The following is a 26481-nucleotide window of genomic DNA, read 5'->3' as shown; positions in this document are numbered from 1 at the left end:
AGATTTTTCCTCCTGTAAGTTATTAGCTCAAATATTTTGTCACATCATGGAAGCTAACATATAACCACTACGATATTTATAAGACAAAAACAACTGAAAAAAAGTAAAACAAAACAAAACCCACCACCAACAAAATCACATGTCTTAAGGATGGAAACTTCATTTTCTGGAAAACAGCTTGATCTCTACAATATCCCTTTTATCATTTGTTACCCTACTTGAGGATCCATGATTTCCTCTTGATAGGTAAATTATGATAACTTATTATTCAATTTTATGGCCATCCATGGAGTGTTTCCATTTATTCTCTCAAGTAATATTTATAATTGTGATTAACATGTGTGTAACTCTTTAATATTTCAATCTTTAAATGCATTAGATTACTTAACTTGCCCTTAGACTTTTTTCTTTCTTACCATTTCCTACAATCATGGTAGTATACTTAGTATCCTTGTTGATGACACTTCCAATACTTGTTTCCAAAGACTTGCCTTAGTATCAAGGACTGTCACCTTCATCAAGCTTTATAGATCTCCTCCTTTGGTCTTAACTCTGGGTTTCATTTTTATTCAATCTCTGTAACTTAAATGCTAATATAGCAATAATGGTCTATCAAATTCTACCCATCCTCTTCTTTCATTTTTATTTCCACTGAATTTGCTCTTAAACTTCATTTATATTCTCAGTATTTTTACCCTTCTTTTATCCTAGTCAACTGATTTCTAAAAACATCATTTCTATATTCATTAGTATGTTAAACTTGTTTTTTTTTTTAAGTTTTATAAAATAAATAAACTTCCTTTACCCCACACACCTTCTGGGCACTGCCCTACCACTTCCCTGATGAGTTGTGAATATGCTGTCTACACTCTTCCTACCCTCCTCTTCCTCATTACTCATTCTCTTTTAAATTTCTCTCTTCCTTCTCTTTTGACAATACTCTTGCTAATGTTTTACCAGTGACCTCTGAATTGCCAATCAAAAGGCAGTTTGTTAGTCCTCATCTTAATTTGCTCATTCTGAAGTAATTAATTTCATTGACTACTTCTTTTTTCTTGAATTTTTCCTCAGATGACTTTCTCTGGGTTCTTTCCATAGCCCACAATTATTTTTATACTGATCTTTATGAGCTCCTCTTGCCCACAGTTATTCAATGTTTGTGTGCTCTGATTTCTCATCTTTTGGTGTTCTTGTCATTTGACATTCTCCCTCCATGAATCAAACCATTAGCAATGTTGACATGATATCTGACTGGGCCATAAAATGCTCAATGAACCCATCATCACTGTATGCCAAGATAAAATCCCTTTAACTGTAATTTGGCCATGCAATGAAAAATTTCCATTCATGTCAGAAGTTTAGAATTTTAACTAAAGCCTCAATTTTGAGTACATAGTTGTTAAGAACTTCATATTCTAAAAAAGAAGTATTCATCATATCTCCGTAGGACTTGCCAGAAAGTGGTCTAGGCAATGGAACTGGAGATGAAAGCTAGGTGTGGAATTATTTTGGAGCCTGAACCTTCAGATTTAATGGACAATTGGTTGATAAGAATGAAAAGCAGAAATACTGAAGAGTTGGAGTCATGAAAAGAACATATACTTACTGAGACAATGAATTAATTGACATGTCTACTAAATTTCAGTGTAAAATTATTTAATTTGTAAAATCTCAAGTGAGATCATGGCTTCCCACTTATATGGTCATTGTAAGATTACTTAAACATCAAAATTTTCATAGTATTCCCTTGCAATAGTTCAAAAGAAAAATAACATCATGATTTTGTTATTAGATGGCAGGATAAGATTTAGAACTTTTTTGAATTTTAAAATTCTTATTTATTGAGAATTTTTAAAGTATTTAGGAATTATGTTAAAGGATACCACAGTCTTTTTTCCAAGCAGGTGGCATTCCACCTGGAGACTATAAGACAGTGTGTTGAATTGATTAGGGTCATGGATTCTGGAGCATTTCTATTTGGGTATAAATCTCACCTTCCTATTACCTTTATGAATTGGGACAAATGCTTAATATTCTGGTGCCTTAGAATCTTCATCCATAAAGTGGAAATAATAGTATTTCCTTTTTGTTGTGAAAAGTATATGATGTAGTAGAAAACCCTTAGAATATTGCCTGACAAAACCAATTGTACTCAGTTTGGTATTATTATTATTATTGTTATTTTGTATTTCAGAATCATGATAGAATTCCACTGGAAAAGACTTGAATGGTTCTAATTTTCAGAATTAGAATATTAACTTGGAATAGGCACTTAAGAAATAGGTGGTAAATTGAGGTGATTCTAAATCTGAGTTTATAAATTAATCTTTATTGAATCAACGTATAAGTGTTGTACTTTGCTGCAGTTCTAGTTCATGTTTGACAGTTTCCAGAATGGTGATGCATTTCTGAATGACATGTTGAACACTTTTAACTCATATCGACTACTTCCTTTCCCCTCCCACAAGAAAGACTTTATGTTTCCATTTTACTGAAATGCATTTACAAGGCCCCTGCCAGGAGTGTACCTCTTCCATTATGTGATAAGTAGTTGTGCAAATGTTTCTGTGCCATTTTAATGAATATGATCTGCATTTATCCATGTATTCTACTAAAGATATTCTTATTTTTCCTATCATGTCTTCTCCATGAGTCAGCAATATTCCTCAAGTTTAGTAATCATGACCACTTTATTTTATTCATCCAATTGCTCATGGCATAGATCTGTATACTTTTGGGTGTGTTTTGTATGAAAAAAAGCTTAAGACACCTTGGGGACTCATTTACTGAAATAACTTCTCCAGGAGGAATCCTGAAAGAACTAGGTCAAAAACCCATAGAATTATATAATTTTTTTTTTTTTTTTAGCTTGAAGGGACCTTAGAGATCACTTTTTCTATATCCTTCATTTTACAAATTAGGAAACTGAGTCCCAGCATACCAGCGGCAGATCCAGAACCACAACTCCATCCTGGCAACAGACAAACCCCAGTTCTCATTCAGCAGTATCCATCCACTTTGGGATTGGGTCCTTTATTTTCCAAGTGATTTCTGCATATTATGGTGTGTGCGTGTGTGTGTGTGTGTGTGTGTGTGTGTGTGTTGTAAGACTTCACAACCTTGTCAGATTACAAAAAAAAAAAACTTAACACACAAGAAAGAAGAAATGATAAAGTATAAATCAAAGGGAGATTTTTCTTTCCATGTGTCTTTATTAACATTATTATTAAGAAGAATTGTTTGTACTGAAGACAAGAGAAAATTTTAGGGAATAAAACACATCATATCAAACCTGTCTTTTTTTCTGGAATAATCAGAAGATTTGAGACCCTTCACCTTAGGGATCATTATCTTGGAGAAAGGGTCATTCATGGAGTACCGTGATAACGTGTCATGGAATGTGTATTTAATGTGTAGAGGAGGGAGACGTTTGCACGAAGCTAATCTGAAAGTGAAAGGGGGCAGGGTAGGGACCTCCGGGAGGGATGCGCCTGAGAAGAGGGAAATAGGTTTGAACCAGCGCAGGCAGGTGGAAAGAGGGAGGGGTCTGCATGCGCGCCGAGTTTCTAGGCGCCATGTGAGCTGTCTCCGCTGGGAGGGGCGAGGCTGTCACTCGCTGGGGCGTTAGAAGCCCGAGAGCCGCTTGGAGAACTTGGCCCTCTGCAGAGTCTGGTCACTCGCACTCCTCTGGGGACCTCAGAAGAAGGAGGACCTTTGGCCATGGGTGAGTGTGCGAGCCGGTGCGGACAAGTAGCCTAAAGGCTCGGCGTGGGGACGAATGTTATAGAAAGTGAATGTTTGGGGTCCTCGGATTGCACCCAACACCAGTCCCCGTGACCTCCACCCGCAACCAAGAGCCGGTCTCTGGGCTTTCCCTAGGGGTGAGGAGGGATGAGGTGGGAGCCAGAGGCGAGGGCAGGTGCTGACCATTTAAAAGGGCGCGGGAGGTACTTCCAATTGCAGCCTGGGAGTTCGGAATACGGTGCTCAGGACAGTGTCTGAGGCATACAGAAAGGACTAGAAATAGCGGACGGATCCAGGAAGATCGTTGTTCTTACTTGTTCTTGTGGGGTCTGGGGAGCAAGCTGAGATCGGGCACTAGAGATGGAAACTTCACAAAACTTCCAGCTCGCACAGGTTCGAGTTAGAGGGAGGCGCCGGGGCAAGGAGAGACTGGGGACAAGTTCCAGTCCCAGAGTCAACCGAGTGCTCATTTGCATAAAGCGCTTGGAGGCTGGAGGCAGATTCATCCCCAGCTAGACCTGGATAAGTAAGCATTAAGGTTAAAGGACGTTCAGAGTGGCCCAGGTCACTGGACAGTAAAGGTATACGCCGTTTAGCTTCGCTCGAGTTTGCAGGAGTCCGCGTCTTTGCAGTTCAGCGGCGCAGTTTGGAACAGTCCCAGGAATGTTGGTGGGGTGGGCTGGAGGGCGGAGAACTGGGTGTCGGTCGATCCAAACCCTGCACGAGGAGGTGGTGAGAAAAGTTCGGGGAAGAGCCAGGGAGAGGCCAGTGGGGAAAAAAAAATCACCCATCCCTGAGGACTTGGTTTGGTTTGTGCAGCGTATCCGTAAAAGTACCCGGGCAATACTGCATTTCCACGGTTACTTATTAGCTATCCACCAGCGGTCGGGGTTTACTATTCAAAAGCCAGAATACTCTCTTCTTCCGGTCCAAGTCCATTACCCACCCCTCCCCCTCATCCCCCTTGTCCTTTGTTGTGAGGGATTTCTTCAAGAGTAAAGGAGGCCTTTGGGACTGACGTGCTCCTGTTGAAATTCCTAAATTCCCACAGGCTCAAGGGTTAGGGGATGCTTTGACTACTAATCGGTGGAGTTTATAGACACTGGCCAACTTGGAAGAAAGGAAAAAAGAGAAGGCTGAGGACATTTTTGCCTATGAATGTTAGCTCTGATCAAGACATTCATAGTCTCTTCTTGCTTGACCCTGGAAAAGCCTTAGAAAGAACCATTTTTTAGGACCTTTGAATAAAATAGTGTTGGAAATGATCTCCAGAATACACTGTTTTAAAATGTTTTCTGAATAGGAAATAATATTTTCAGGGTATAGGAGATAAACACTCTCAAGTGGGACAGAACTATAGTTAGGCTCTTTTTAAATTTTAACTCAGCATATAAACTTGTTAGAGTAACACGGGGGGATTCTTATAAATGGAAAGTGAAAATAATTAACTCAATGTAATCTATTAATTGATTACTAAATGCATTAAGATGCTGTTTTGATCCAACATAATGAAGTAACTACAAAGAATGACATGATTTACTCTTACAAACTTGAATTTGAGGGGACTGGTTACCAAAGGGTAAGTTGCTCACAATTTTATAGTTAATGATATCCCTAACATGCTTTTCCAAATTATAATGAAAGCAATTGGTCCTGGATTTTACCTCAGTCTTCAGGATAAATTGTCCATCCCAAATTACAGATAAGTATGGACTGAAGGGGGCGGAGTTAACAACTGAATTGTTATAATAATCTGGAACTTGACCTGTAACTCTTAGAAAATATCTATAATCCCACAGATATCCAAAATTTATTTATTGTTTTTTCTGCCAGAAATGGATTATATTTTTCTTCTTGTTCTTGAGATGACCTAAAACTCATGTGGATGTCAAGGACCTAGTGGGAGAAAAGTAGTGGGGAGAATAAGTGAGAAATCAGAGGTCAGGAAAGTAGAATAGGTACTTAATTATAACTAGTGATAGCATGAAGCCAGGACTCAGGGTAGAGACTCAGAAAAGGAGTGCAAAATAAATTAGGAAAAGCCAGCCAGTAGAGGAGGTGTAAATGAGAGAAAGAAGGAGGGAAATATCTCCAAAACTAGAGAAACATTTGGTCATTAGGGTCATATTTCTCTTCTCTTATTTGCTTGTGAAAAACAGAACTTAGTTACTTTGTACCATTTTTATTTAGTGGAAGAAGGGATGGTAGGGGTTCCAAATTGGAGTCTAGATTGCTAGGAAAAGAGGGAATAACTGAAGGAGAATGCTGAACTATACCAGCAAGCTGGATCCATCTTTTTCCTGTGATGCTGACTGAAATTTGTCATTTACAGAAAGAAAGATGGTGCTATGGGGTGAACATGGTTCTTATTTGTCTAAGAAGAAGAAATCTCTCCTCTAGCATTGTGGAAGAATGAGAGTAATCGGTTAATCACACATTTTGAATAATTTATGATCATCATATCTATAATGCACAAGGCTAATTCTCAACAGAAGTTATTTGCAAAGTAGGCATATTGAGATTTTGGCATCTCTTACTTTTTCTTTTTGTTCTCTTTTCTTTCCTTAGTGATGCTCTTGGCTTGTGTAGGTATGCAGGAGGGTTTTCCTTTGCTCCAAAATTCTGCTTTCCTCAAAGGATACAACAAAATATATCATACTAAAAATGCAGAGCTAACCATTTGCAAAGAGTATATGCTGTTCAGCTGCAAGACTGACTTTAACCATCGAGGTCCTTAATGTGAAATTTCAAGCTCTAGTGGAAAAATATAGAAAGATAGAATCAGGGATATTTTTAATTTCTTTCCTAACAATGCCACTCACTGCCCTACTTGACCATATTTATGTCATACATGTTTACTGTGACACCATTAATCTTTGTTTTGTTTGTAAAATGATATTGAATATTATTTAGTTTGGCAGATATTATAGGAAGTTTCATGAAGGAAGTGGTATAGAACTTGATTTGGAGGAATGAGAAAGATTTGGGAAGGGAAGAGATAGAAGTAAGGCATGGAACTGGATCAACATGATGAAACTTGAAGTTGGAGAGTTTTCAAAAGCAATCAGAAGAATTGAGAAGATACACAATAGGAAACAGGGATTCATAGAAGTTTCTTATGATGAAGTTAGCATTTAAGTAACATAAAATTGTGTTTTTAAAGACAAAGAATAAGTTGGTTAGGATAGACCAATTGTTCAAGTAATCCTGGAATAATACAGTTTATGTGTAGGCCAATGTGGTAATAGTGGAAAAGGAGAGCATAAAATGGATTAAAGATATGTTTTATGAAAAATTTCTATAAAAGCAGGCAACTAAGCAATATGGAGGAGAATGAATAAAATATATTCTCTGGAGATTTGAAACCTTGGAGATTGGGGGAATAATGGGTTTCTTTTTTCATAGAATACTGAAAAGATAAACCAGATGGTTTATTTTCTCTGTGTTTTGGGCAGTCAATTAATTTCATTTTTGAAATATTAATTGAGAGGTGATTGCTTGCTCCCTGAATACAAATGTTTGGTAGGTTGGAAATACATAATGAAGATTTAAATTTAATAAGGGTAGAAGAATAAGAAAGTAAAATTACAATTTGAGGGTTACCATCCCTTTAGTGAGAGCTAAAGCCACATATTGAATTATCTGTGACAGTATAGGAAATACTGGTTAAGAAAGGATAAACCCTGTTTGGAGGAAGAACACCAGCTATTTAAATGTTCTCATTGCCCCCAAATTAGAACAAATGAAATGTGACATGATCGACATTAGATCCAAAAGTCTGTATATTTTGATAAGAGAAAAAAAAAAAACAAGATGGAAATAGTTTGTGGTGGTTCAACTTCAGGAAAAGTGGATTTGGTTAAGGATCTATAAAATTGTTTACAAATTTAGGTAAAAAATAATGAGATACAGTATTGTCCTGAATTTATGCTCTTATTTCAGGAACAATATGACACTATAAAAGCAGTCATGAATAAGGTACAAAGTGCTAAGGTTTGAAATAGGAGAGGCAGAGGATAATCCTATGTGTTTTGGGGTGGACCCCAAATCTCTGAAATCTTGTTTTTTTTTTTTTTTTTTCTCTCTCTCTCTTTTGATGAAGGGAGAGGGTGGGGAAGATTTCATAAACTTTTGTAGATCAGATCTTGATTCAGTAATAATTAGAGAAGAAAACAGGGAGGAAAGATAAGGTTGAACTATTTTCATTAAGAAAATCAAACCATTTTTATAATTCTAGACTACTAGGTAATACTTAAAGAATCATTTGATCTCTAGTATATTACTTTCCTGAGATGATTTTAATGATCTGATAATATTCTGAATGAGAGAAAGATAAACTAATGTAGGCAGCTATTGCTGCCTAATAACTGTCCCCCAAACAAGTGGATTATAATGATTGATTTTTCTCTCATGGTTCTTGTGAACAATTCTTCTGCTGAACAATTTTCATTTGAAGTCTCGTGCTGTTGCTGTCTGACGTTGGTTGGGGATTCAGCCATCTGAAGACTTGATTGAACTGGTCATTTAAGAACTCACACAAGCCAGGGGCTGTGGCACATGCCTGTAATCCCAGAAACTCAGGAGGTTGAGATAGGAGGATCACCAAGTTCAAGGGCGGCATCAGCAATTTAGTGAGGCCTTAAGCAACTTAGTGAGACCCTGTCTCAAAATAAAAAAAAATAAAAAATGGCTGGGGAATGTGGCTCAGTGATAAAGTCTCTCTGGGTTCAATCCCCAGTACCGGAAAAAAAAAAAAGGATTGCTTACACATATAGCTAGCAGTTGATGCTGCCTGTGTTGGCAGTTTATCTGGGTCTATCTTTGGGTTTTCCATGAAATGATGACAGGGTTCCATGAAGAATCTCAAGAATGAGTGTCCCAAGAAACTCAAGCAGAAGCTAACAGGATTTTTACAACTTAGCATCAGGGAAATGTCAGAATATCACTTCTGCTGCATTCCATTGGCCATAAAAATCATCAAAAAGCAGTAAGATTCAAGGGTAGGGAGATTAGGCTTGTCCTCTTAATAATACCAAGAGTAGCATGCTTACAGGAGGAAAGAAGCAATTGACTAATTAATCACCTAATTGATCTCATTCCCAAAAGTGATGTCTCATAAGTGTGCTTCACATTACTTACAACTAAAATCTCAGCATAAGTTCTGTGACACACATATGATAAATGAGTGAACCTTTAATTAGAAATATGAAGAAATGTGGTCACATTAAAATCTCACATCAAAACATTTTAGTGTGGAAATTCAAGCCTGGGTGGCAGTGTGTTGGTAGAATACTGGGATACACTGTACTGAAAATAGTTTCAAATAAAAGTAGTTAATCTTTCTGTGTTCATTTAAATCTGAAGTTTCTAAAATCATTGTAAATTATTGTTCATTTTAGTTGTAATTGAGTTTGTGTTATAAATTGAAGTATAGATCAATTATCAAACATTTTGTATTAACTATTTTTTTGTTACAATAAATAGAAGCTTTGTAATGATTTGCTTAGGAGTGGCTCTATTTTTCAAGAATGTGTTAGTTTTATATAATACATTATTTGAGTAGGTATGGTGTCCTTAGAGACTTAATATACTTATTTTTGGAAAAGACATAGTTAATTATGTCAAGATTGAACGTTATAAAACTTTTCATGTAAATCTTTTTGTTATTTTTAATTTGCAATGTTTAAAGCTGTCATTGTGATTAGAAAAAAATATAGGTCCTTTCTGAGACAATTGAAAAACAAAACAAAACAAAAAATTAGGGTAAGTGATATGGGTTTAAATCCAAGGACAGAATTAGTTTCAACCTAGAAACTTACAGGCCTTAAAAAAAAAATTAGATTCTTAACTGTGTTTCAACACGTTTGACTTGAGGTCATTCTATTTTCAACTGTTTGAAAAGAGGTGAGGAAATGAGGATAGATGATGGGAAGCCATATACTCATGACTCACTGCCCATAATATAACAAGCCCCAAACCTCAAATCTCAGCAAGAAAAGAAGACTAGTTGTATAAACACCGTGACCAGAATAATACATGAGGAATCCAGGAGGAAATATGACAAGTCATTAAGACAAATTCATCTATAATTTGTTATGATATTCATTCACTGTTCATAAGAGATCTGTACCTAAACTCCCTGGTAAATAAGTACTTTTGCTATTTCTATAAACCTTATTTTTCGAGAACCTCTTAATTTTACTGTGAATTGAAAAAGCTTACAGAATATATTAAACATTGATTCTTGGGTCCTGACTCTTAAGCTCCAGATCCAGAAGGCTGGGGCTTCAGAGCTGGCTCTGTAGTGTTAGTGCACAGTCCAGCTGATTTCCAGGCAGGAAGTCTGGGGTGTGCTTTGCGATAGGAACTCTAGAATGCTTCTCTCCCTCATCAAGCTAAACCGAGCTGCTCCTTACAAACGTTGTTCCTTTACTTGTAACTCTAATATATTTTTTAAAATTCATGATTTGGTCATGACTCAAAAAAATAATTAAAAGCTCCATTTTCATTTCTGTTTCATTTCACTATAAATTTACTAGGTCTCTAGAGTTGCTGTCACTTTTTCCCTACCTGTCATTCATCAGCTTTATGGAGTGATGTTCTCTGGAGTTTACTGAAATGCCTTCCCTGAAAATTACTAACAACTTCTAGCTTAGAGTATCATTTATGTTTATATAACTTCTGAATGTGTTCTTCTGTGCTTAGCTGTCAACTATCTTCACCTAGTTGTCCTTCTAGTTCTTCAATATCAGTGTGTTCAAAATTGAAATCATCCTTCCAAGATCTGACTAACTCTCTCCATTGTCCATCCTCACTCCTTCCTCTACAATGCCTTTTGTACAGGGATACTAGCAGAAAAAAGAAGGGGCACTGGAAAAGTGATCTGAATGTGATAAAGGCTCAAGAAGTTACAACGTTTTTACACATTGGTAGAATAATATGGTCAAGCCATGAATTCAGAGCACAAACACCTGGGGTTTAGTAAACATTGCATCTAGTAAAAGTCTGCCTTTTATGCATGCTCTCAATGTCTTGCCTCTGTGTTTATGATGGCAGCTGTTCTCCCTGTGTTGTAGTTATTTGTTAATATGTATTTTATCCTTCATTATTTGAGGTCACATCCAGACTCTGAAGGCAGCCACTTCCAGACAGTTGGCAAAGAAATCATCCAACACCCATATTGTTATGCTATTTGTCTAAGGTTGACTGTTGTGCTAACTAAGAAAGTTAGAGAAACACAGAATATTAAGTAATTTTACAGAATAGTGCATTTAGCCTTAGTAATGGCAGGAAAAAGAAGGCAAGATTGTGGAATGAGTATACCTGTCCAGAACAGGGTTAGGGATACTATTGTGAGAAGGACTTGACACTAGACCAGAGGTCTTTATGAAATAAGAAACATGAAGCAAGAAGGACTTGGAAAAATCAACTGAGATGTGGATCTGAGAGAGTCAGTGCAATTTCAGGAGAGTCACAGAAGGAAAGTGTTTTGATCTAAATGACCTACGGAGTTCAGTACAATAGGAAGAACAGAGAAGAGTAAAACTTATTTTGCTTTAAGGAATTTTTAAAATTGATGTAAGCCTACTAAAATTAAAGACACTTTATTAAAGAGGTGAACATATAGGTTTGCTCTCTTAGAACAGATTTTAAAAATCAGAAAGGAAAGAAGGAGAGAAAGAAGGGAAGGAGGGAACGAAGGAAGGAAGGGAGAGAGGGAGGGGTGTGGATGGATCCAGGTCAAGTGAAGACTTGTTGAGTAGGAAAGAATTGCTAGAATTGTTCCATGTTTTAACTACCAGGGGAAATGTCCTGTGGGAGAAGCATAGATTGAAAATGCCATGGAATGACAGAATGTCTGAACAATTTACTACAAAATTATCTAATAATATCAACAGTTTGTATTATTTAAATATAGTTTTAAAAGTTAAAACATCCATAAAAGTGTTTGATGATATTTGAGGTTTTCTAAAAGGTGGAATAAATATGGTTTTTGATTGTTTTACATTGTTATAATTGCCCAATAAGGATGTATGGTGTTCATTTTGATAACTGCATCATTTTTATTCTTTTTTTATAGAGCATAATTATATCTTGAATGGTAGGAACATGTAGATCAATACATGATCTATGTTCAAATGATTTAATCAGTCAAAAGAGATGAAGCATATTGTGGTTAAACATTCTCTAGACCAGGAGTCAGAAAATGATCATTTGTATCTCAGTAACTTGGGTATTATTGATTGGTGCTATGTTTTCCCACAGGTATAAATGAAGACTTGAATTAAGTGCCCAGCATGAGTTCAGTCAGCTCTAACTTTCTGTAAACTAATATCTAACTGACTTTGTTTTTTAAAAAAATTACATTCGGACCCATATCCTTGTCAGATCATGAGGAGATACATCCCTAGCTTGTATCTCGAAAACTACCCACAGATTTTTATTTGTTAGTAATTCTCTGTGGTTTCAACCCTGACTTTCTGTCATAGGCAACTCTATGGTTCAACCACAAGATTTGGTATTTTTCTTTTTTTTGTATCCATAGATTTTTTTTTAATTCTTATCAAATGAGGATTAAAAAAATCAACTGAAATTAAAAAAATCAAACATGCAGTATTTCCAGGAGTTATCTGAGACTTCATTAGTCCATATACACATTACTCACTTTAAATTCATTGTGTATTATTTTGTCTAAATGATGAATATGTACTAATAATTTATTTTTAATACATGAGAGAACAAATTGACATATTTTAACAAGTATGTTTCTATTTCTTATGCTGGTAACTAGCACCCTAAACTTTTAATGTATATTGACACTTATGTTTGTGTATGTGGGAGAGGGGTTCTTGTTTATCCATTTTGTTTTATTTTTTATTTTGCTTTTACTTTTTTATGTGAGTCTAAGATAGTGTCCTGTGAAGTCAATATAATGCAAGAGGTATCATTTTACAAGTCCTAAAAATGTTGTTTTTAATGACTTTCTCCGTTCTTTGATGGTAAAAATTACCACCATGGTTAAACCCTAGACTCTAAATCCCAGACAAATATATTGCTTCCATTTTAAATATCAAGGCATAGAGAAGGGGTTGATATCTGATAAAATGTAACTCACTGCTATCCTTTTGGATACAATATTTTGTTTGTTGTTTCCTTTATTAAAGAAAAACATAAATATTCAAAAGAAAAGTGCTGAAATGGTGCTGAGCTTTCCAAAATTCTGAACACTGTATAATATTTAGTGAGTATTTTCTATTAAGATAGGTCAACTATCTACTTTAGTCAATATTCGAAGTACAGATTATGAACACTGCCTACTTATGGAACTTTCTGCATTCTTATTTTAATTTTTCTATTAAATAGTACATAAAGAGTAAGAATTTACATACTAGACATATGAAATGGTGACAGAGATTATCTGTTATTGTCATTATTCCATGTACTCCCTTCTTTTTTTTTTTTTTTTTTTTTTGGTACTGGGGATCAAATCCGGGGAGGGGTCTTAACCACTGAGGCACATCCTAGCCCCATTTTTTTTCTTTTTTTTTTTTTTTGGTGGGGACAGGTTTTCACTGAGTTGCTTAGGGGGCCTCACTATTGCTGAGGCTGGCTTTGAACTCAAGATCCTCCTGCCTCAGCCTCCTGAGCCACTGAGATTACAGGCATGGGCCACTGTGCTGAACACATATGCCCTTCTTTTAAAAAAAAAAGAATACAATTTTATTTTTTTAATTATATATCAAAAGCAAACTCAGGATGATATTTCTAGAGAGAAAAGTGTCAGAGTAGCTATTGATGAGAGTGCACAATTTATATCTTTAGTATACAAATGACATAGAAATCACTAGAAAAATTAGTTTTAATTAATTTTATTCATTTTGTAGCAATTACCTTAATGGTGTCTCTTTAACTAATGTGATAAATACATTGTGGTTTAAATAAGTCAAGATATTCAACTCAAAAAGTTAAAAATTTAAGAATACCAGTAATAATTCACGAATCTGATTGCAGTGTCTTAAAACTTTGTTGTTGCAGAATTTTTTGTATGTAGAGCCACCAACAAATCCATGGTAGAAGAGTACTCCTCCCAGAAAAAGCAGCCTCTTGAATTTTTTTTTTTGTTTTCTTTTTTTGCGGTGCTGGGGATTGAACCCAGGGTCTTGTGCTTACTAGGCAAGCACTCTATCAACTGAGCTACATCCCCAGCCCCTTGAATTTATTTTAGGGTTGATTTGATTGAACAGGTCTTTCTAAGCTACATGCTCACTCTGGATCTGCACAAAATGATATAATGATACAGAGTAAGGATAACTTCTGATTCCAAAGCACTTTATGCTTGTTTGCAAATATGAAACTTGGCACAGAGAAAACTTATGTGAGAATTCTGCAATTAGGCGAAGAAATCTAGATCAAACATAATAATTGCAATATTCATTGTTAGGGAATAGAAGATATCCGTGGAGGCTCCAATCGTAGAGTTTTTATGAATGAGAAGTTGGAGGGCCTGTGACTTTGTCAGGAAATAGGGGTGTGGGAGTAGCCCCAGAAGAGCAGGAAAAAAGCTGTGGAGGTGGGATGAGCATGATCTTCAGATCCCATCAGAATCAGCTTCCCCTCCAGCTCTTCTTCAAAGGCTACTAATTTTTTCATCCTCTGGAAGCGGTTTTAGGGTCACAGTCTTATAGAAATTGTAGAAACCATGCAAATAATGCCCTGGTGGGACGCAAAGGAGAGGTTCTGCTAACCCCAGCATCTTATCCTTCCTGTTATCTCACCCTATTACTCCAGCTCTAAACCTTGTTTTCCTCACAGAGCACCTAGAGACTTGCCCCATTTACTCTTTGTCTGCTCAGACCATCATGACTTTCTTTCTATTCAATCTAGACCTTAGTCAATGATCCAACTCTTCTTACTCAAGTATTTTTCACTCTCTGGTTCTTTGTTCCAAAACATCTGGATTATTGTAGCATCCTGTGGAGGAAGGCTTGACATAGGATTAAGAAAATCATCCTATTACATGGTTGCCCATTTCCAATTTTGAGTGATAGCCATCTGAACTGATTTGGGTACAGACGTTAATAGTAAAGAAGGAAATACTAGAATAATGAGAGAAATAATGAGAAGCAAAAGCAAAACCAGAAGATAGGGTATTTGCATGGCAGAGAGAAAGGAGTCACCAAGAACAAGAAGAACAAGGCAGGAGAATTGAAAGTTCAAGGCCAGCCTGGCAAGACACTGACTCAAAATAAAATAAAAAGAGCTGGGATGTAGCTCAGAGGTTAAGTACCCTTATGCTCAATTGCTAATATCACAGAAAAAATATTAAAAATAAAAATTATAAACTTTAGTTATCAGAAAATGTGATAGAATCCAATATGGTAATGAATAATAAGACATCAACAGTTATTTCATTATTTAGCATTATGAAAATCTTTTCCTTATTTCATCTTTTTAAATACTATAATACTTGCATGATTTAATTGAGTTGGAAGGGCAAAGAAGAAAGATCCCTTTCTCTTAGCAACTTAAATTTCACGTTCTTACCTTTAGGTCTCTTCCATTTTCTTTGTTTGCTACCCTGCCCCACCCCCACTTTCTTGCCTTTTGATGGCTTTTAAAATTCAGATGATAAATGTTTAAAGAAGACTATTATCTTGGGGTTGAAAGACTCATTCAGTTCTTTCCTATCTTCTGTGTCAAGGACTGATCCCAAATAGCATAATTAAAATAAAACACAACATAATTAAAATAAAACATTCTGAACAGGTAATTGAAAAAAATATCTAATTGGATATTCATAATTGCACCTATTAAATTAATATGTAGTGCTATATGCAGATGAATTTTGCGATGCAAATGTACACAGGTGGTATGTCCCTATTGGTAAACAGAACTTTAATATGGTCTTCCAATTCCTGCAAGGCCTTCAGAATTGAGGTACAAGTAGCTGTTTGCTCTCCTCAAGTTGAGTTCTGTTTTCTTTGTCACTGGCTTTCTTCCTTGGTCCTAGTGGCTGTAGCTCACTGTTTATTTATTGGCTGTTTAGTATGGAAAAACATCTAGTCTTTTAACTTCGACAACAAATCAGAGTAATGAGCCTGCCCATCACGCTACATTGGGTATAATCTTTGCCTGTTAGGCTCTTGGCTGGTTTTGCTGTACTTCACTATCCTGAAAGTTTGAGAAATCTGACTGCTTTGTTGGTTGTTGTTTTCCCATTCTTATTAACACTTGCCAAACCTTTTGTCATGCATCTTTAGACTCATGACAGCTTCTAGGTCAAATTTCAGTTTTGATCATTGCATCCTTAGAAGTAAAACTCAGGACAGAAATAGCCAGTTCCTTTTCAGTGGTTGCAATGGATGCTGATTAGCTGCATGCTGGTTGTTGAAGTCATAGCAACAGGTCCTACTTACTATCTTTTAGGCATCTCAATTAAGTTTCTTTAGTCTTTGAATATATAACTACAAAAAAGTTTCATCTCCCGGGGAAAATGAATATGTTCTTTCATTGGAGAACAACTTCATAGAGTTCATTAGGAATTCTTTCCTAGTGTTCATTTCTGAACAAGTAAGCTAGAAATTATTTGTATTTCTTTCTTTCCCTTTTCCTTCCAGTTTTCATAATTAGATGTTCAATAGATGTAATTTTTAAATTTTTAAAGTGATTACTTGCCAAGTAGTTGGGAGTCATTCCTTAGGTTACCAAGCTAAACATACTCATCAATAACAAGAGAAAATATATTAAGGTTGACTACAGAGAAAACAGAGAAGATAGCTGTGGTTACTTCATTTTTCTAGAGAAAGGTAGATGTAGGAAGAAAACCTGTATTTTGTATTAAATTCTATTACTATATAAAATATGAATAAAATTGGAATTTTTCTCTTTTTACAAGTCACAAATAATTGTAATTTCTCCCTATATAAAATCTCTTTGTGGCATAGAATTATAAGGTTTAGACTTTTCTAAACTATTTTTCAATCAATTCGTTTATTTCTAAGAACACCTGACCAAATTAGCCTTCCTTGACAAATTCATAACTTATGTTTTTTGATTAAGAAAAATTTGTTTTCAATTTCTAGATCCACTAATTTGCAGAATCAATCTAGCTTCTCTAAGCTTCAAGGAGCTTTATTTTATTTGTAGCCACAATAATAACAATAATATTATTACCCCACATAGTTGTTGAGATGAATAAATAGGGGACTGTATGTAAAAAGTTTAACAAGTGTCTGACCAAGAGAAAGAATTCAGTAAATATAAACACACACACACACAATTGACTATAAAAGTAAGTTTGTCATAGCAATGTTTTAACTCTTAATTTTTTTTGAAAAATTGATTCTACAGGAAACTCTAGATCCAGCTTCAATTAAATTGGCATTTATTTTTCAAAACCAATACATGAACTGGGAATATAGCTCAGTTGGTAGAGTGCTTGCCTCACATGCACAAGGCTTTGGATTCAATCCGCAGCACCACAACAAACAAACAAACAAGCAAAAACCCCAATACATACTGTAATCATGTATTTTCTTTGGAATAAACTGATCTGTGGCTTTTGTAGAGAGGAAATATTATAAGAAATACACAAGAATTAAGAGATAGACATTATTCAGAATTCATTTAGGGATGGTTGCTAAGCCTAACTGCATAACCCATTCATCAAATGATTTTTAAACTTGCTTTTTGCTGGACAGAACACTTAGTGCTAGGTACTGCCAATACAAAGCCAAAATATGCTACTTGGTGTAGTAATAAAGCATTAGGAGTTACCTGGTATAGCACATGCTGAGGTAGAAATTTATGTGTTGTATATGAGCAGAAGAGACTAGTTACATTTCCTCCTAAAATGTCAGTTAGGGATGCCTAGAGATATGTTGGAAATGACCTATAAAACTTGAAAATTGTTGGCCAGTCATATGGATCAGAGTAAAAGCATTCCAGCCAAAGAAGAAAAGTAGTCCTCCCTTACCTGTGGTTCTGTTCTCTGTGGTTTCAGCTATCAGAAGGTCAGTAGTGGGCTAGCACCGTATTATGATGTCTATGTCATTCACCTCACTTCATCTCATTATGTAGGCATCCTATCAGCTTACATCATAGGAGGCAGAAGAAGGGTGAGCACAGTACAATAAGAAAGTTTGAGAGATCAAGAGACCACATCACATAACCATTACAGTATATTGTTAAAATTGTTCTATTTTATCATCATTGTTATCTTTTGATGTGTCTTATTTGTAAATTAAACTTTATCATAGATATGTATGTGTAGGAGAAGCCATAGTATGTATAGGGTTCAGTCTGTCCTTGGTTTTAGAAATCCACTGGGTGTCTTTGAATGTATGTCCCATGAATAAGAGGGGACTATTGTAGTACAAATTAAGTATTGAAACAAAAAAAAGGAAGTGTTCAATGAACTGTAAGCTGAATACAGTTAACTGAAGTATAGAAATGGCGGGAGGGATGTGCACTGGTTTTAAGAAGACTGAAGAGGTATATAAGAGATGGGGAGTTAGGGAGTCTGAAATGACATACTAACTGGTTGGCCTTTATTGCAATAAGACTGGGGAGGCACTGCTGGGTATTTGAGGGATGGATAAGATTTTTAATGAAGAAAGACAATTTTAGCAGCAATGGACCTGAAAAAATATGATAAGTAGGATATTAAAAACAATAAAAAAGTATAAGAAAGAGTATTTTTAAGAATAGACTTTAAAATATCAAACAAAATCCTAAAAAACTAATCTAAAAGTGTCTTTAAATAATTATTTTCAAATAACACTTACTGGAATGGAGGGATAGTTAAAGGTATGAAATTTCATTTTCAGTTTAAAGAAGAAACGCCAAATAATTATCTCAGCAGATACAGAAAAATTATTTAATAAAATTTTATAAAAATGTATGGTAAAAACTATAGGCAAATTAAAAAAAGAATAGATATTTATAAATTGATCTAAGGTATCCTATATAAATCAATAAGTAACATTGTATTTAACATCAAAACACAAGAAGCATAAAAACATGTTAAGAACAGGATAAACATGTTCACTTTCACCATTACTACTTATCACTGACTTACATGTCCTAACCAGTGGAATCAGAAAAGGAAAAAAACAATTATGAATGGAAAAATTGGAAAGAAATAGGCCATTTTTCCATTAATCAAGATGATATGCTTGTTTACATAGTGGCTTAAAGAGACTGTAAACAACTAGAAATGATAAGAGACCAGAGAGAGTGTTTGGCTTAGGTCAACATATCTACGTATGAGCATTCTGGTATGTTAACAATGCCAAAAATTAATTAAAAATCTTATGTTTTATAGCAAAAGCTCTTTTAAGTATCCTAGCAATGAATGTACCAAAACTATTTGAGAGTTTAATAACAGAAAGTAAAGGTGAACACTTGATATATTTTATCTAGTTAGTAATTATGAAATCTCATTATCTGAAATATTCCCATTCCTTTCAGATGTGTGTGTGTGTGTGTGTGTGTGTGTGTGTGTGTGTATACATGTACACTTTTCCAGTTGAATTTCAATAACATTTCCAAAGGAGTTTTTATGGAATTAACAAACTGATTGTACCTATGTATATACAAAATGACATTCTACATATTGACCTAATTCTGAGAAAGGATCAAAAAATAGAGGGAGACTTAGGCCTAACACATATGAAAAATTATTCTGAAATAGTAGTAGTTACAACTATAGTCAAAGCACTAAATAAATACATAAACAGACCTCAGTGAGGGTGCCCAAATATATTCAGATATCTGTGTATCTTTGATATGTGGTAGGGGAAATTACTAATTATTGTAGGACTATTCAAGAAAAGATCTTCAAATTATTTATTTATATGAGTAAATAATTTTACTGTTCCACTTTTATCCCTTATGTAAAAATAAATTATTGCCCGATCTACTAAGAATCTAATTTGAACCACAATCTTAAAATTACAAAGAAAATACGAAAGAGTACATTTTAAACAGACTTTTCTAACCCCAGTAATGAAAATACAGAGGTACAATCACTTGGAAAAATCATTTGTCTAATTTTTGTAAAATTAAAAATATACTTAAAACGATTGAGTTACCCAAGAGAAATTAAATTTTTTTGTGTGTGTTAGTCAGATTTTTGTTGCTGTTACCACAATATCTGACAAGAACAACTTAGAGGAGGAAAGATTTATTTTGGCTCAGTTTCAGAAATTCAGCCCGTCATTGGCAGGCTCCAAGATGGAAACATGGCAGAAAAATGTAGCACACGAAAACTGTTCAGCTCAGGGTAATTGGGAAGGAGAAAGAGAGAGAGAGAGAGAGAGGGAGAGAGAGAGAGAGAGAGTAGATACAGAAGATATAGTCCCCAAGGGGACAAGCCCAGTGACCTACTTCCTCCAATGATGCCCCACTTGCCTATAGTTACCACCCAGCAGTCCATTCAAATTATTAAACCATTAAATGAATGAGGTTACAGTTCTCATAATCCTCTCTTTTCACTTCTACACATTGCTTCATTGCCTAACACATGAGTGTTTTCTGGTGACATTTCTAGATCTACAACATTTCACTCAAGAATCTGTAGATGAATGTTTATAATAGTTTTATTTGTAGCCATTTACGATGGGAAAAAGCCCCAATATCCTTCAACTGGTAAATGCATAAGCACACTCTAGTGTTGCAATATAGTGGAATTATAATCAACAATAAAAAGGAAGAAACTACTGATCATAGAACATCGATAATACATGCTAAGTGAAAGAAGCCAGATTCTAAAAGTTAACAGTCCTATTTCCTTGAGAGGGTAGAAAAGGCAACTTTTTAAAGATAAAAGACATATCAGTAATTAACAGGGGCTGAAAGTAGGGTGAGTGGTTCAGCACAAAGAAATGATAATTTTGTGGAAAATTGTTCTATATCTTGCTTGTGGTGGGGGTCATGTGACTGTGTACATTTTCCCAAAGTGTTAGAACTGTAATATAAAAGCAGTGGGATTTACTATATAGCAAATTAATATCCCACTTAAAAACAGATCAAATCAGAAGCAGATGTGATTAGACATTAACCTTGGTTGATTTTGAGTGGTAGATCATTTTTGTTATATTACTTTATCCTTTTGTTTTCAGAATAACAATAAAAAATAAAAATTATTTTGCTCAGTTTTTAGTATATTAAGAATTCCCTCTAGAAAATATTTCCCCCTCTCTGCTCTAAACCCTGTATTTCTACCTCTCTAATATTTCTTTTTCTCTCCATTTCCTTTACTTTCACACAGTTTACAAAGTCTTTTAGACATAATAGAAGTGAGAATTTCTGTAAACTATATTCAGTTAAAATCTTTCAATTTATTCAGTCATTAGTAAATAATACATTCCATTTTAGTATGTATTAAAATTATTTAAATGCCATTTTAGTTAAAGTGGCAAAATGCTAATAAAATCAAATCCTTTTCCCAGGGAGCTGTTGTACTTATGGAGGTAGAGCCTTGGGATCCTTAGATCCTGAGAACCAATGTGTACATAAGTTTTTTCAGAGGTTAAATCACTACTTTAATTGCCAACACAAATATTTTATATTTTTTTCAAATTTGTGAAAACATTTATTTTTCAAAATTGAAAACATTTTCAGAAACATGTCTCGATTTTTACCCCATAATATGTGAAAACATAATTATTACTCTCTTTTCAACCAATTCAATGTCCATTGGAAGAACTTGAAATTATTATTATTATTTTTTTTTTTTGGGGGGAGGGTTCACCCACAGATGATCAGGATAACATCCGAGGTGTTTCCAAATCTGACCCTGACACAGCTTTTTATCCTGATTTCTCTGCTACATGTACTATCTTTGAACCATCCACCAATGCTGGTCATGCCAAATCAAATAATACTCCCATGTATTTTGAACATAGTACTTTACATATTTTTATTTATTTTTTTATTTTTATTGTAAACAAATGGGATACATGTTGTTTCTCTGTTTGTACATAGAGTAAAGGCATACCATTTGTGTAATCATAAATTTACATAGGGTGATGTTGGTTGATTCATTCTGTTATTTTTTCCCCTTCCCCCCACCCCTCCCATCCCTCTTTTCCCTCTATACAGTCCTTCCTTCCCCCATTCTTGCCCCCCTCCCTAACCCTCACTCTAACCCTAAAAATAACCCCTCCCACGCCCCATTATGTATCATCATCCACTTATCAGCGAGATCATTCTTCCTTTGGTTTTTTGAGATTGGCTTATCTCACTTAGCATGATATTCTCCAATTTCGTCCATTTGCCTGCAAATGCCATAATTTTATCATTCTTTATGGCTGAGTAATATTCCATTGTATATATATGCCACAGTTTCTTTATCCATTCATCAACTGAAGGGCATCTAGGTTGGTTCCACAATCTGGCTATGGTGAATTGAGCAGCAATGAACATTGATGTGGCTGTATCTCTGTAGTATGCTGATTTTAAGTCCTTTGGGTATAGGCCAAGGAGTGGGATAGCTGGGTCAAATGGTGTTTCCATTCCAAGCTTTCTGAGGAATCTCCACACTGCCTTCCAGAGTGGCTGCACTAATTTGCAACCCCACCAGCAATGTATGAGTGTATCTTTCTCCCCACATCCCCGCCAACACCTGTTGTTGCTTGTGTTCTTGATAATCGCCATTCTAATTGGGGTGAGATGGAATCTTAGGGTGGTTTTGATTTGCATTTCTCTTATTACTAGAGATGTTGAACATTTTTCCATATGTTTGTTGATTGTTTGTAGGTCTTCTTCTGTGAAGTGTCTGTTCATTTCCTTAGACCATTTGTCGATTGGGTTATTTGTAGTCTTGGTGTTGAGTTTTGATGAACATTCACATATTTACTAGAATAGTCCTGTTAGTAGAAATTTATCTTAAACATATGGAAGATGATAAGGCCCGTCTCAGCAAGCTAAATATTTGTGGTTCTGGGGTTCAAATCCTGCTTTGCTTTAGTAGATTTTCAAAATTAGGTGTTATAAATTTTGGGGGTGGGTAAAATATTACATTTACAAAATAGTAAATCAGCCAATATACTCAACCTCATAGGAGCATACAAAACTCACAGAGCAAGAAGCCAATGGCTCTGTTAGTAATACTATTGCTACTCCTAGCTATTACTATTATTATTTACTTTTAATTAGCATAGTGCAAATAGAATTAAGCTATTACCTATTTGTTGTTGAAGAATAAGTCATATTTTCAGCAGAATGTGGTATGTAAGATTCATTTTTTCCTCTCTCTCTCTCCCTGTGAACTGCTGTGTTTCCAGATCTATGAGATTGACTTTAAAATCTCAGGAGCTGCAGAAATAAAGGTTTAATAAGATTGATATTTGCTTTTGATCATAGTTTTGAATTAGAATGCTGAACTTAAGAATAGAACAATTGACTCAATGATGTGATAATTTTTGCTTGTCTCATACCATCTGGAAAAGTTGTGTTTAAATAACCTCTTAGGCAGTGTTGTGATTAAATATTCAGCAGTATAGGTTAGTGCTTGCTTGAAAAATAAACCATTAATATATGGCATTGAGGAGTCTATAATATTTGTAAATTTATATCTCATGGAACTATAGCCAGTCTTTAAATTATTGTGGCAGTTGTTTCTTAGTCAAAACTCTGTTTTTCTTCAAATAATGGATTCTGATCCAATGATTATATATTTTAATTAAGGAAAGGCCAACATTTACCTGAAATTGAAGGACAAATTTATTGGGAGTGATTGTAAAATATTCATTGAAATTTTTCCTAAAAAAGGTTCTATGTTTCAGTATGTAAAAATTTTGCCATAAACTGAGGCTTTTCTTGGGCCATGATGAAATAGATAATACACTGGATTAAGTCACCGTCTTTACTATGATGGATTGCAAATATAGCTGAGTGGTTAGCAATTCTCAATCAGAATTGTTTGGAGACCTTTTAAGAAGTTGAGATATTTGGCCCACTCATAGAGATACAATTTCAGTTTATCCAGATTAATGCCCAAACATTGGTATTTTTTTAAGAGCTCAGTACTTGAATCCAATATGCAGCGAAGACTGAGAACACCTGAATTAGACACTTAGGTCTTTTGTTGCTTTGTTGTTCATTAGCTCAGGATAGACTCATTGCTTCAAAAAATAATGCCTGCATACCAGTGGGTCACGCAATAAAGATTTCTTTCTCCTGTAAACCACAATTTGGTGTGGGTGTGGGGGAGGGTATGTGGAAGCAAATGCAGGGATACTGACCACTTTTACCTAAAAGTGACATCACTCCCTAAAGAACTCAAATTTTCCACCTGGTAAATTAGAGAAGAGAGGAAAAGGAGGAATCAATGGGATAGTTTTGTGTTCAACCCTGAATTGACATATATAACACCCACAATTCATTAGTCAAATTTAATCAGAAGGCCTGGTGTAAATTCAAGGAAGTCTAGGATTCTAGCCTCATATCATATATGACTTTGAGAAAAGAAAACAGGGTTTCATGAATAGAGAACAACCCCTGCTACAGTGTCTTAATCTGATATTGAAGACAGATTTTGATTAAAATAGGTACAAAGATATTCTAACAGATAATTAGTGAGTGATTGTATCTCAAAGTTTGCTTTAGTTTTTTAACATTTGTACAGCATCTTGAAAAATAACATGTAATTATTTTAGATGTTCATAAAATCTGGATTAAAAACTTTTAAAGATGATAGCAATGATGTGAGGAACATATATCTGTGATATAGAGGGTTATGTGTTATACATCAGAAGGGGAAAGATTAATCAGAAGAGTTTAGGAATTTAAGAATGTTCAGTTAAGAGTAACTCTTTCCACCTTTTATTATAAAATATCACCTCTTAAGAAGTCCCTACTTTTATTTATGTGTTAATTATTATTGTATCAAATAGATTTTGATATGATTTATACACTTTAGACCTTATAGTCTGTACTTCATAGCCTTAACTACTCATGCTAGAAAGAGAAAGTTATTGACCTCGATTTTAATTTTTGTATCAATATTATATTGTGTAAATGTACTTTTCTAATCACAAGGCTCTTTTGGACAATGATTCTTTTTAAGTAGGGTTCATATATTGCCATTGTCAGACATTGAGAAGAATAATGTTTCCATTTACTAGTAATGTCTAGGTTTTTTTCTAAAACTCTTATTTCAAAATATTATAACACCTTTGTATTTATCCAAAAGATCTTAAAATCAGCATACTATAGTGATACATGAATGCCAATGTTTACAGCAGTGCAATTCACAATGATTGAGATTTGACATCAGCCTAGGTGTCCCTCAACAGATGAGTGGGTAAATAAATGTGGTATATATACACAATGGAGTTCTCAATGATAAAAAAGAATGAAATTATGGCACTGCAGGTAAGTGAGTGGAAGTGAAGAACATTATACTAGGTGAAATAAACCAGATTCACAAAGTCAAAGGACTAATATTTTCTGACATGTGAGAACTAGAGAGAGAGAAACAGAAAAAAATATAATAAAAAGGAAAAGGAGGCAATCTCATGAAATATGAAGAAAGAACAATAGAGTAGAAGAAGGGATCTAAAAGGGAGGGACAGAGGAGAGGAAGGCATGGGGAAACACTGGGAATGCAATCGACCAAATTATGCTATATCTATGTTTGAATATAGTATAATGAATCCCCATGTGTGTGCATAAAATTAGAAAGTGCTAATTAAAACAACAAAAACAGTGGGAGAAGGGTGATCAGTATAGCAAGCAATCTAGGTGGTAAGGAAGGGGAGGGAAAGAGAAGGTACTAGAAATGAGATTGATCAAATTTTATGCATGTACAAATATGGCATAATGATTCCCACTATTATCTACAATTATAATGTGCCAATAAAAAAGATATTATTATAGAGCAATGAGACTTCTATTTTCCTTTGTTATAAACACATGAAATTGAAATAAGTTGCTTATTTAATAATATTTGCATTCTCAAAAGACAGTGCTAAGTAAAATACTATTAAAACTTTGGTTTTTATATAGCAATATTAAAGATATGAACATTGATTTTCAGTTCATGATAGAAACTTCATTTATTGGGACATCGAAAACCAGTCTGGCTTTAGGAGAATCAGGTCAGATTCTAAAGTCTAACTTTAGAATTAGTTTCTAAAATCTTCTGTCTCAGACATGATTTCTTTTAAAGACCAATTCTTCAAACTGTCTTAAAATTTATTTCTTCTGCTTTTTTACTAATCATTTATTCAAAAAATAAAATATTACTTTAGTATTTCAAACTTATTTCAATGCATTTAATAGCACATTAACTTGCAGAATATTTATACAAATTTAGAGAACCAGGTGGTTTTCGTGATTTAGTTAGGTAAAGCACCTCTACTTATATCCAATCACATTAGGGAATGAAGGATTTCATATTTGCTTTGTTTTTTTCTAGATTTATTCAATTCTGTATTGTTTCTGTTTAAATTGAGGCACTTCTTCTACTTATTGCTGATGCAACTTCTGTGATTTACCTGAATTCTGAGTTGCAGCTTCTCTACGTGGTTTTTCTTGATGGTAGGACTTGCCGTGTTAGTCAGAAGTAGTGGACTTCTTGTGCCTGCGTTGCTCCTGATGCATGGTGGGATGGAGTCAAGGAATCACTTTCACATGACTGTTCTTCTATGTATCCCTTCCCAGGAAGCCAAGCCACCATGCACTTAGCTCTCTGTTGTAAGCTTGCTTTCATGATACTCATTGTTGGTT

At 34.8% G+C, this 26481-nt stretch overlaps 1 protein-coding gene across 1 annotated transcript in view; it reads left to right on the top strand.

Annotated features, from left to right (window-relative positions):
- The first annotated feature begins 3583 nt into the window (after nucleotides 1-3583).
- Nucleotides 3584-26481, top strand: part of Gpm6a (glycoprotein M6A) — a 318957-nt gene continuing 296059 nt past the window's right edge. Inside the window, exon 1 of the mRNA XM_047551380.1 lies at nucleotides 3584-3724. Coding sequence (XP_047407336.1) covers nucleotides 3721-3724 — 4 coding nt within the window. The 5' untranslated portion in view covers nucleotides 3584-3720. The remainder of the gene's footprint in view (nucleotides 3725-26481) is intronic.

Source organism: Sciurus carolinensis, chromosome 4 (assembly GCF_902686445.1).
Source record: "Sciurus carolinensis chromosome 4, mSciCar1.2, whole genome shotgun sequence".
NCBI classification, from domain to species: Eukaryota; Metazoa; Chordata; class Mammalia; order Rodentia; family Sciuridae; genus Sciurus; species Sciurus carolinensis.
Note: the sequence above shows the minus strand (reverse complement) of the source record. Positions and strands in the feature narration are given on the sequence as shown.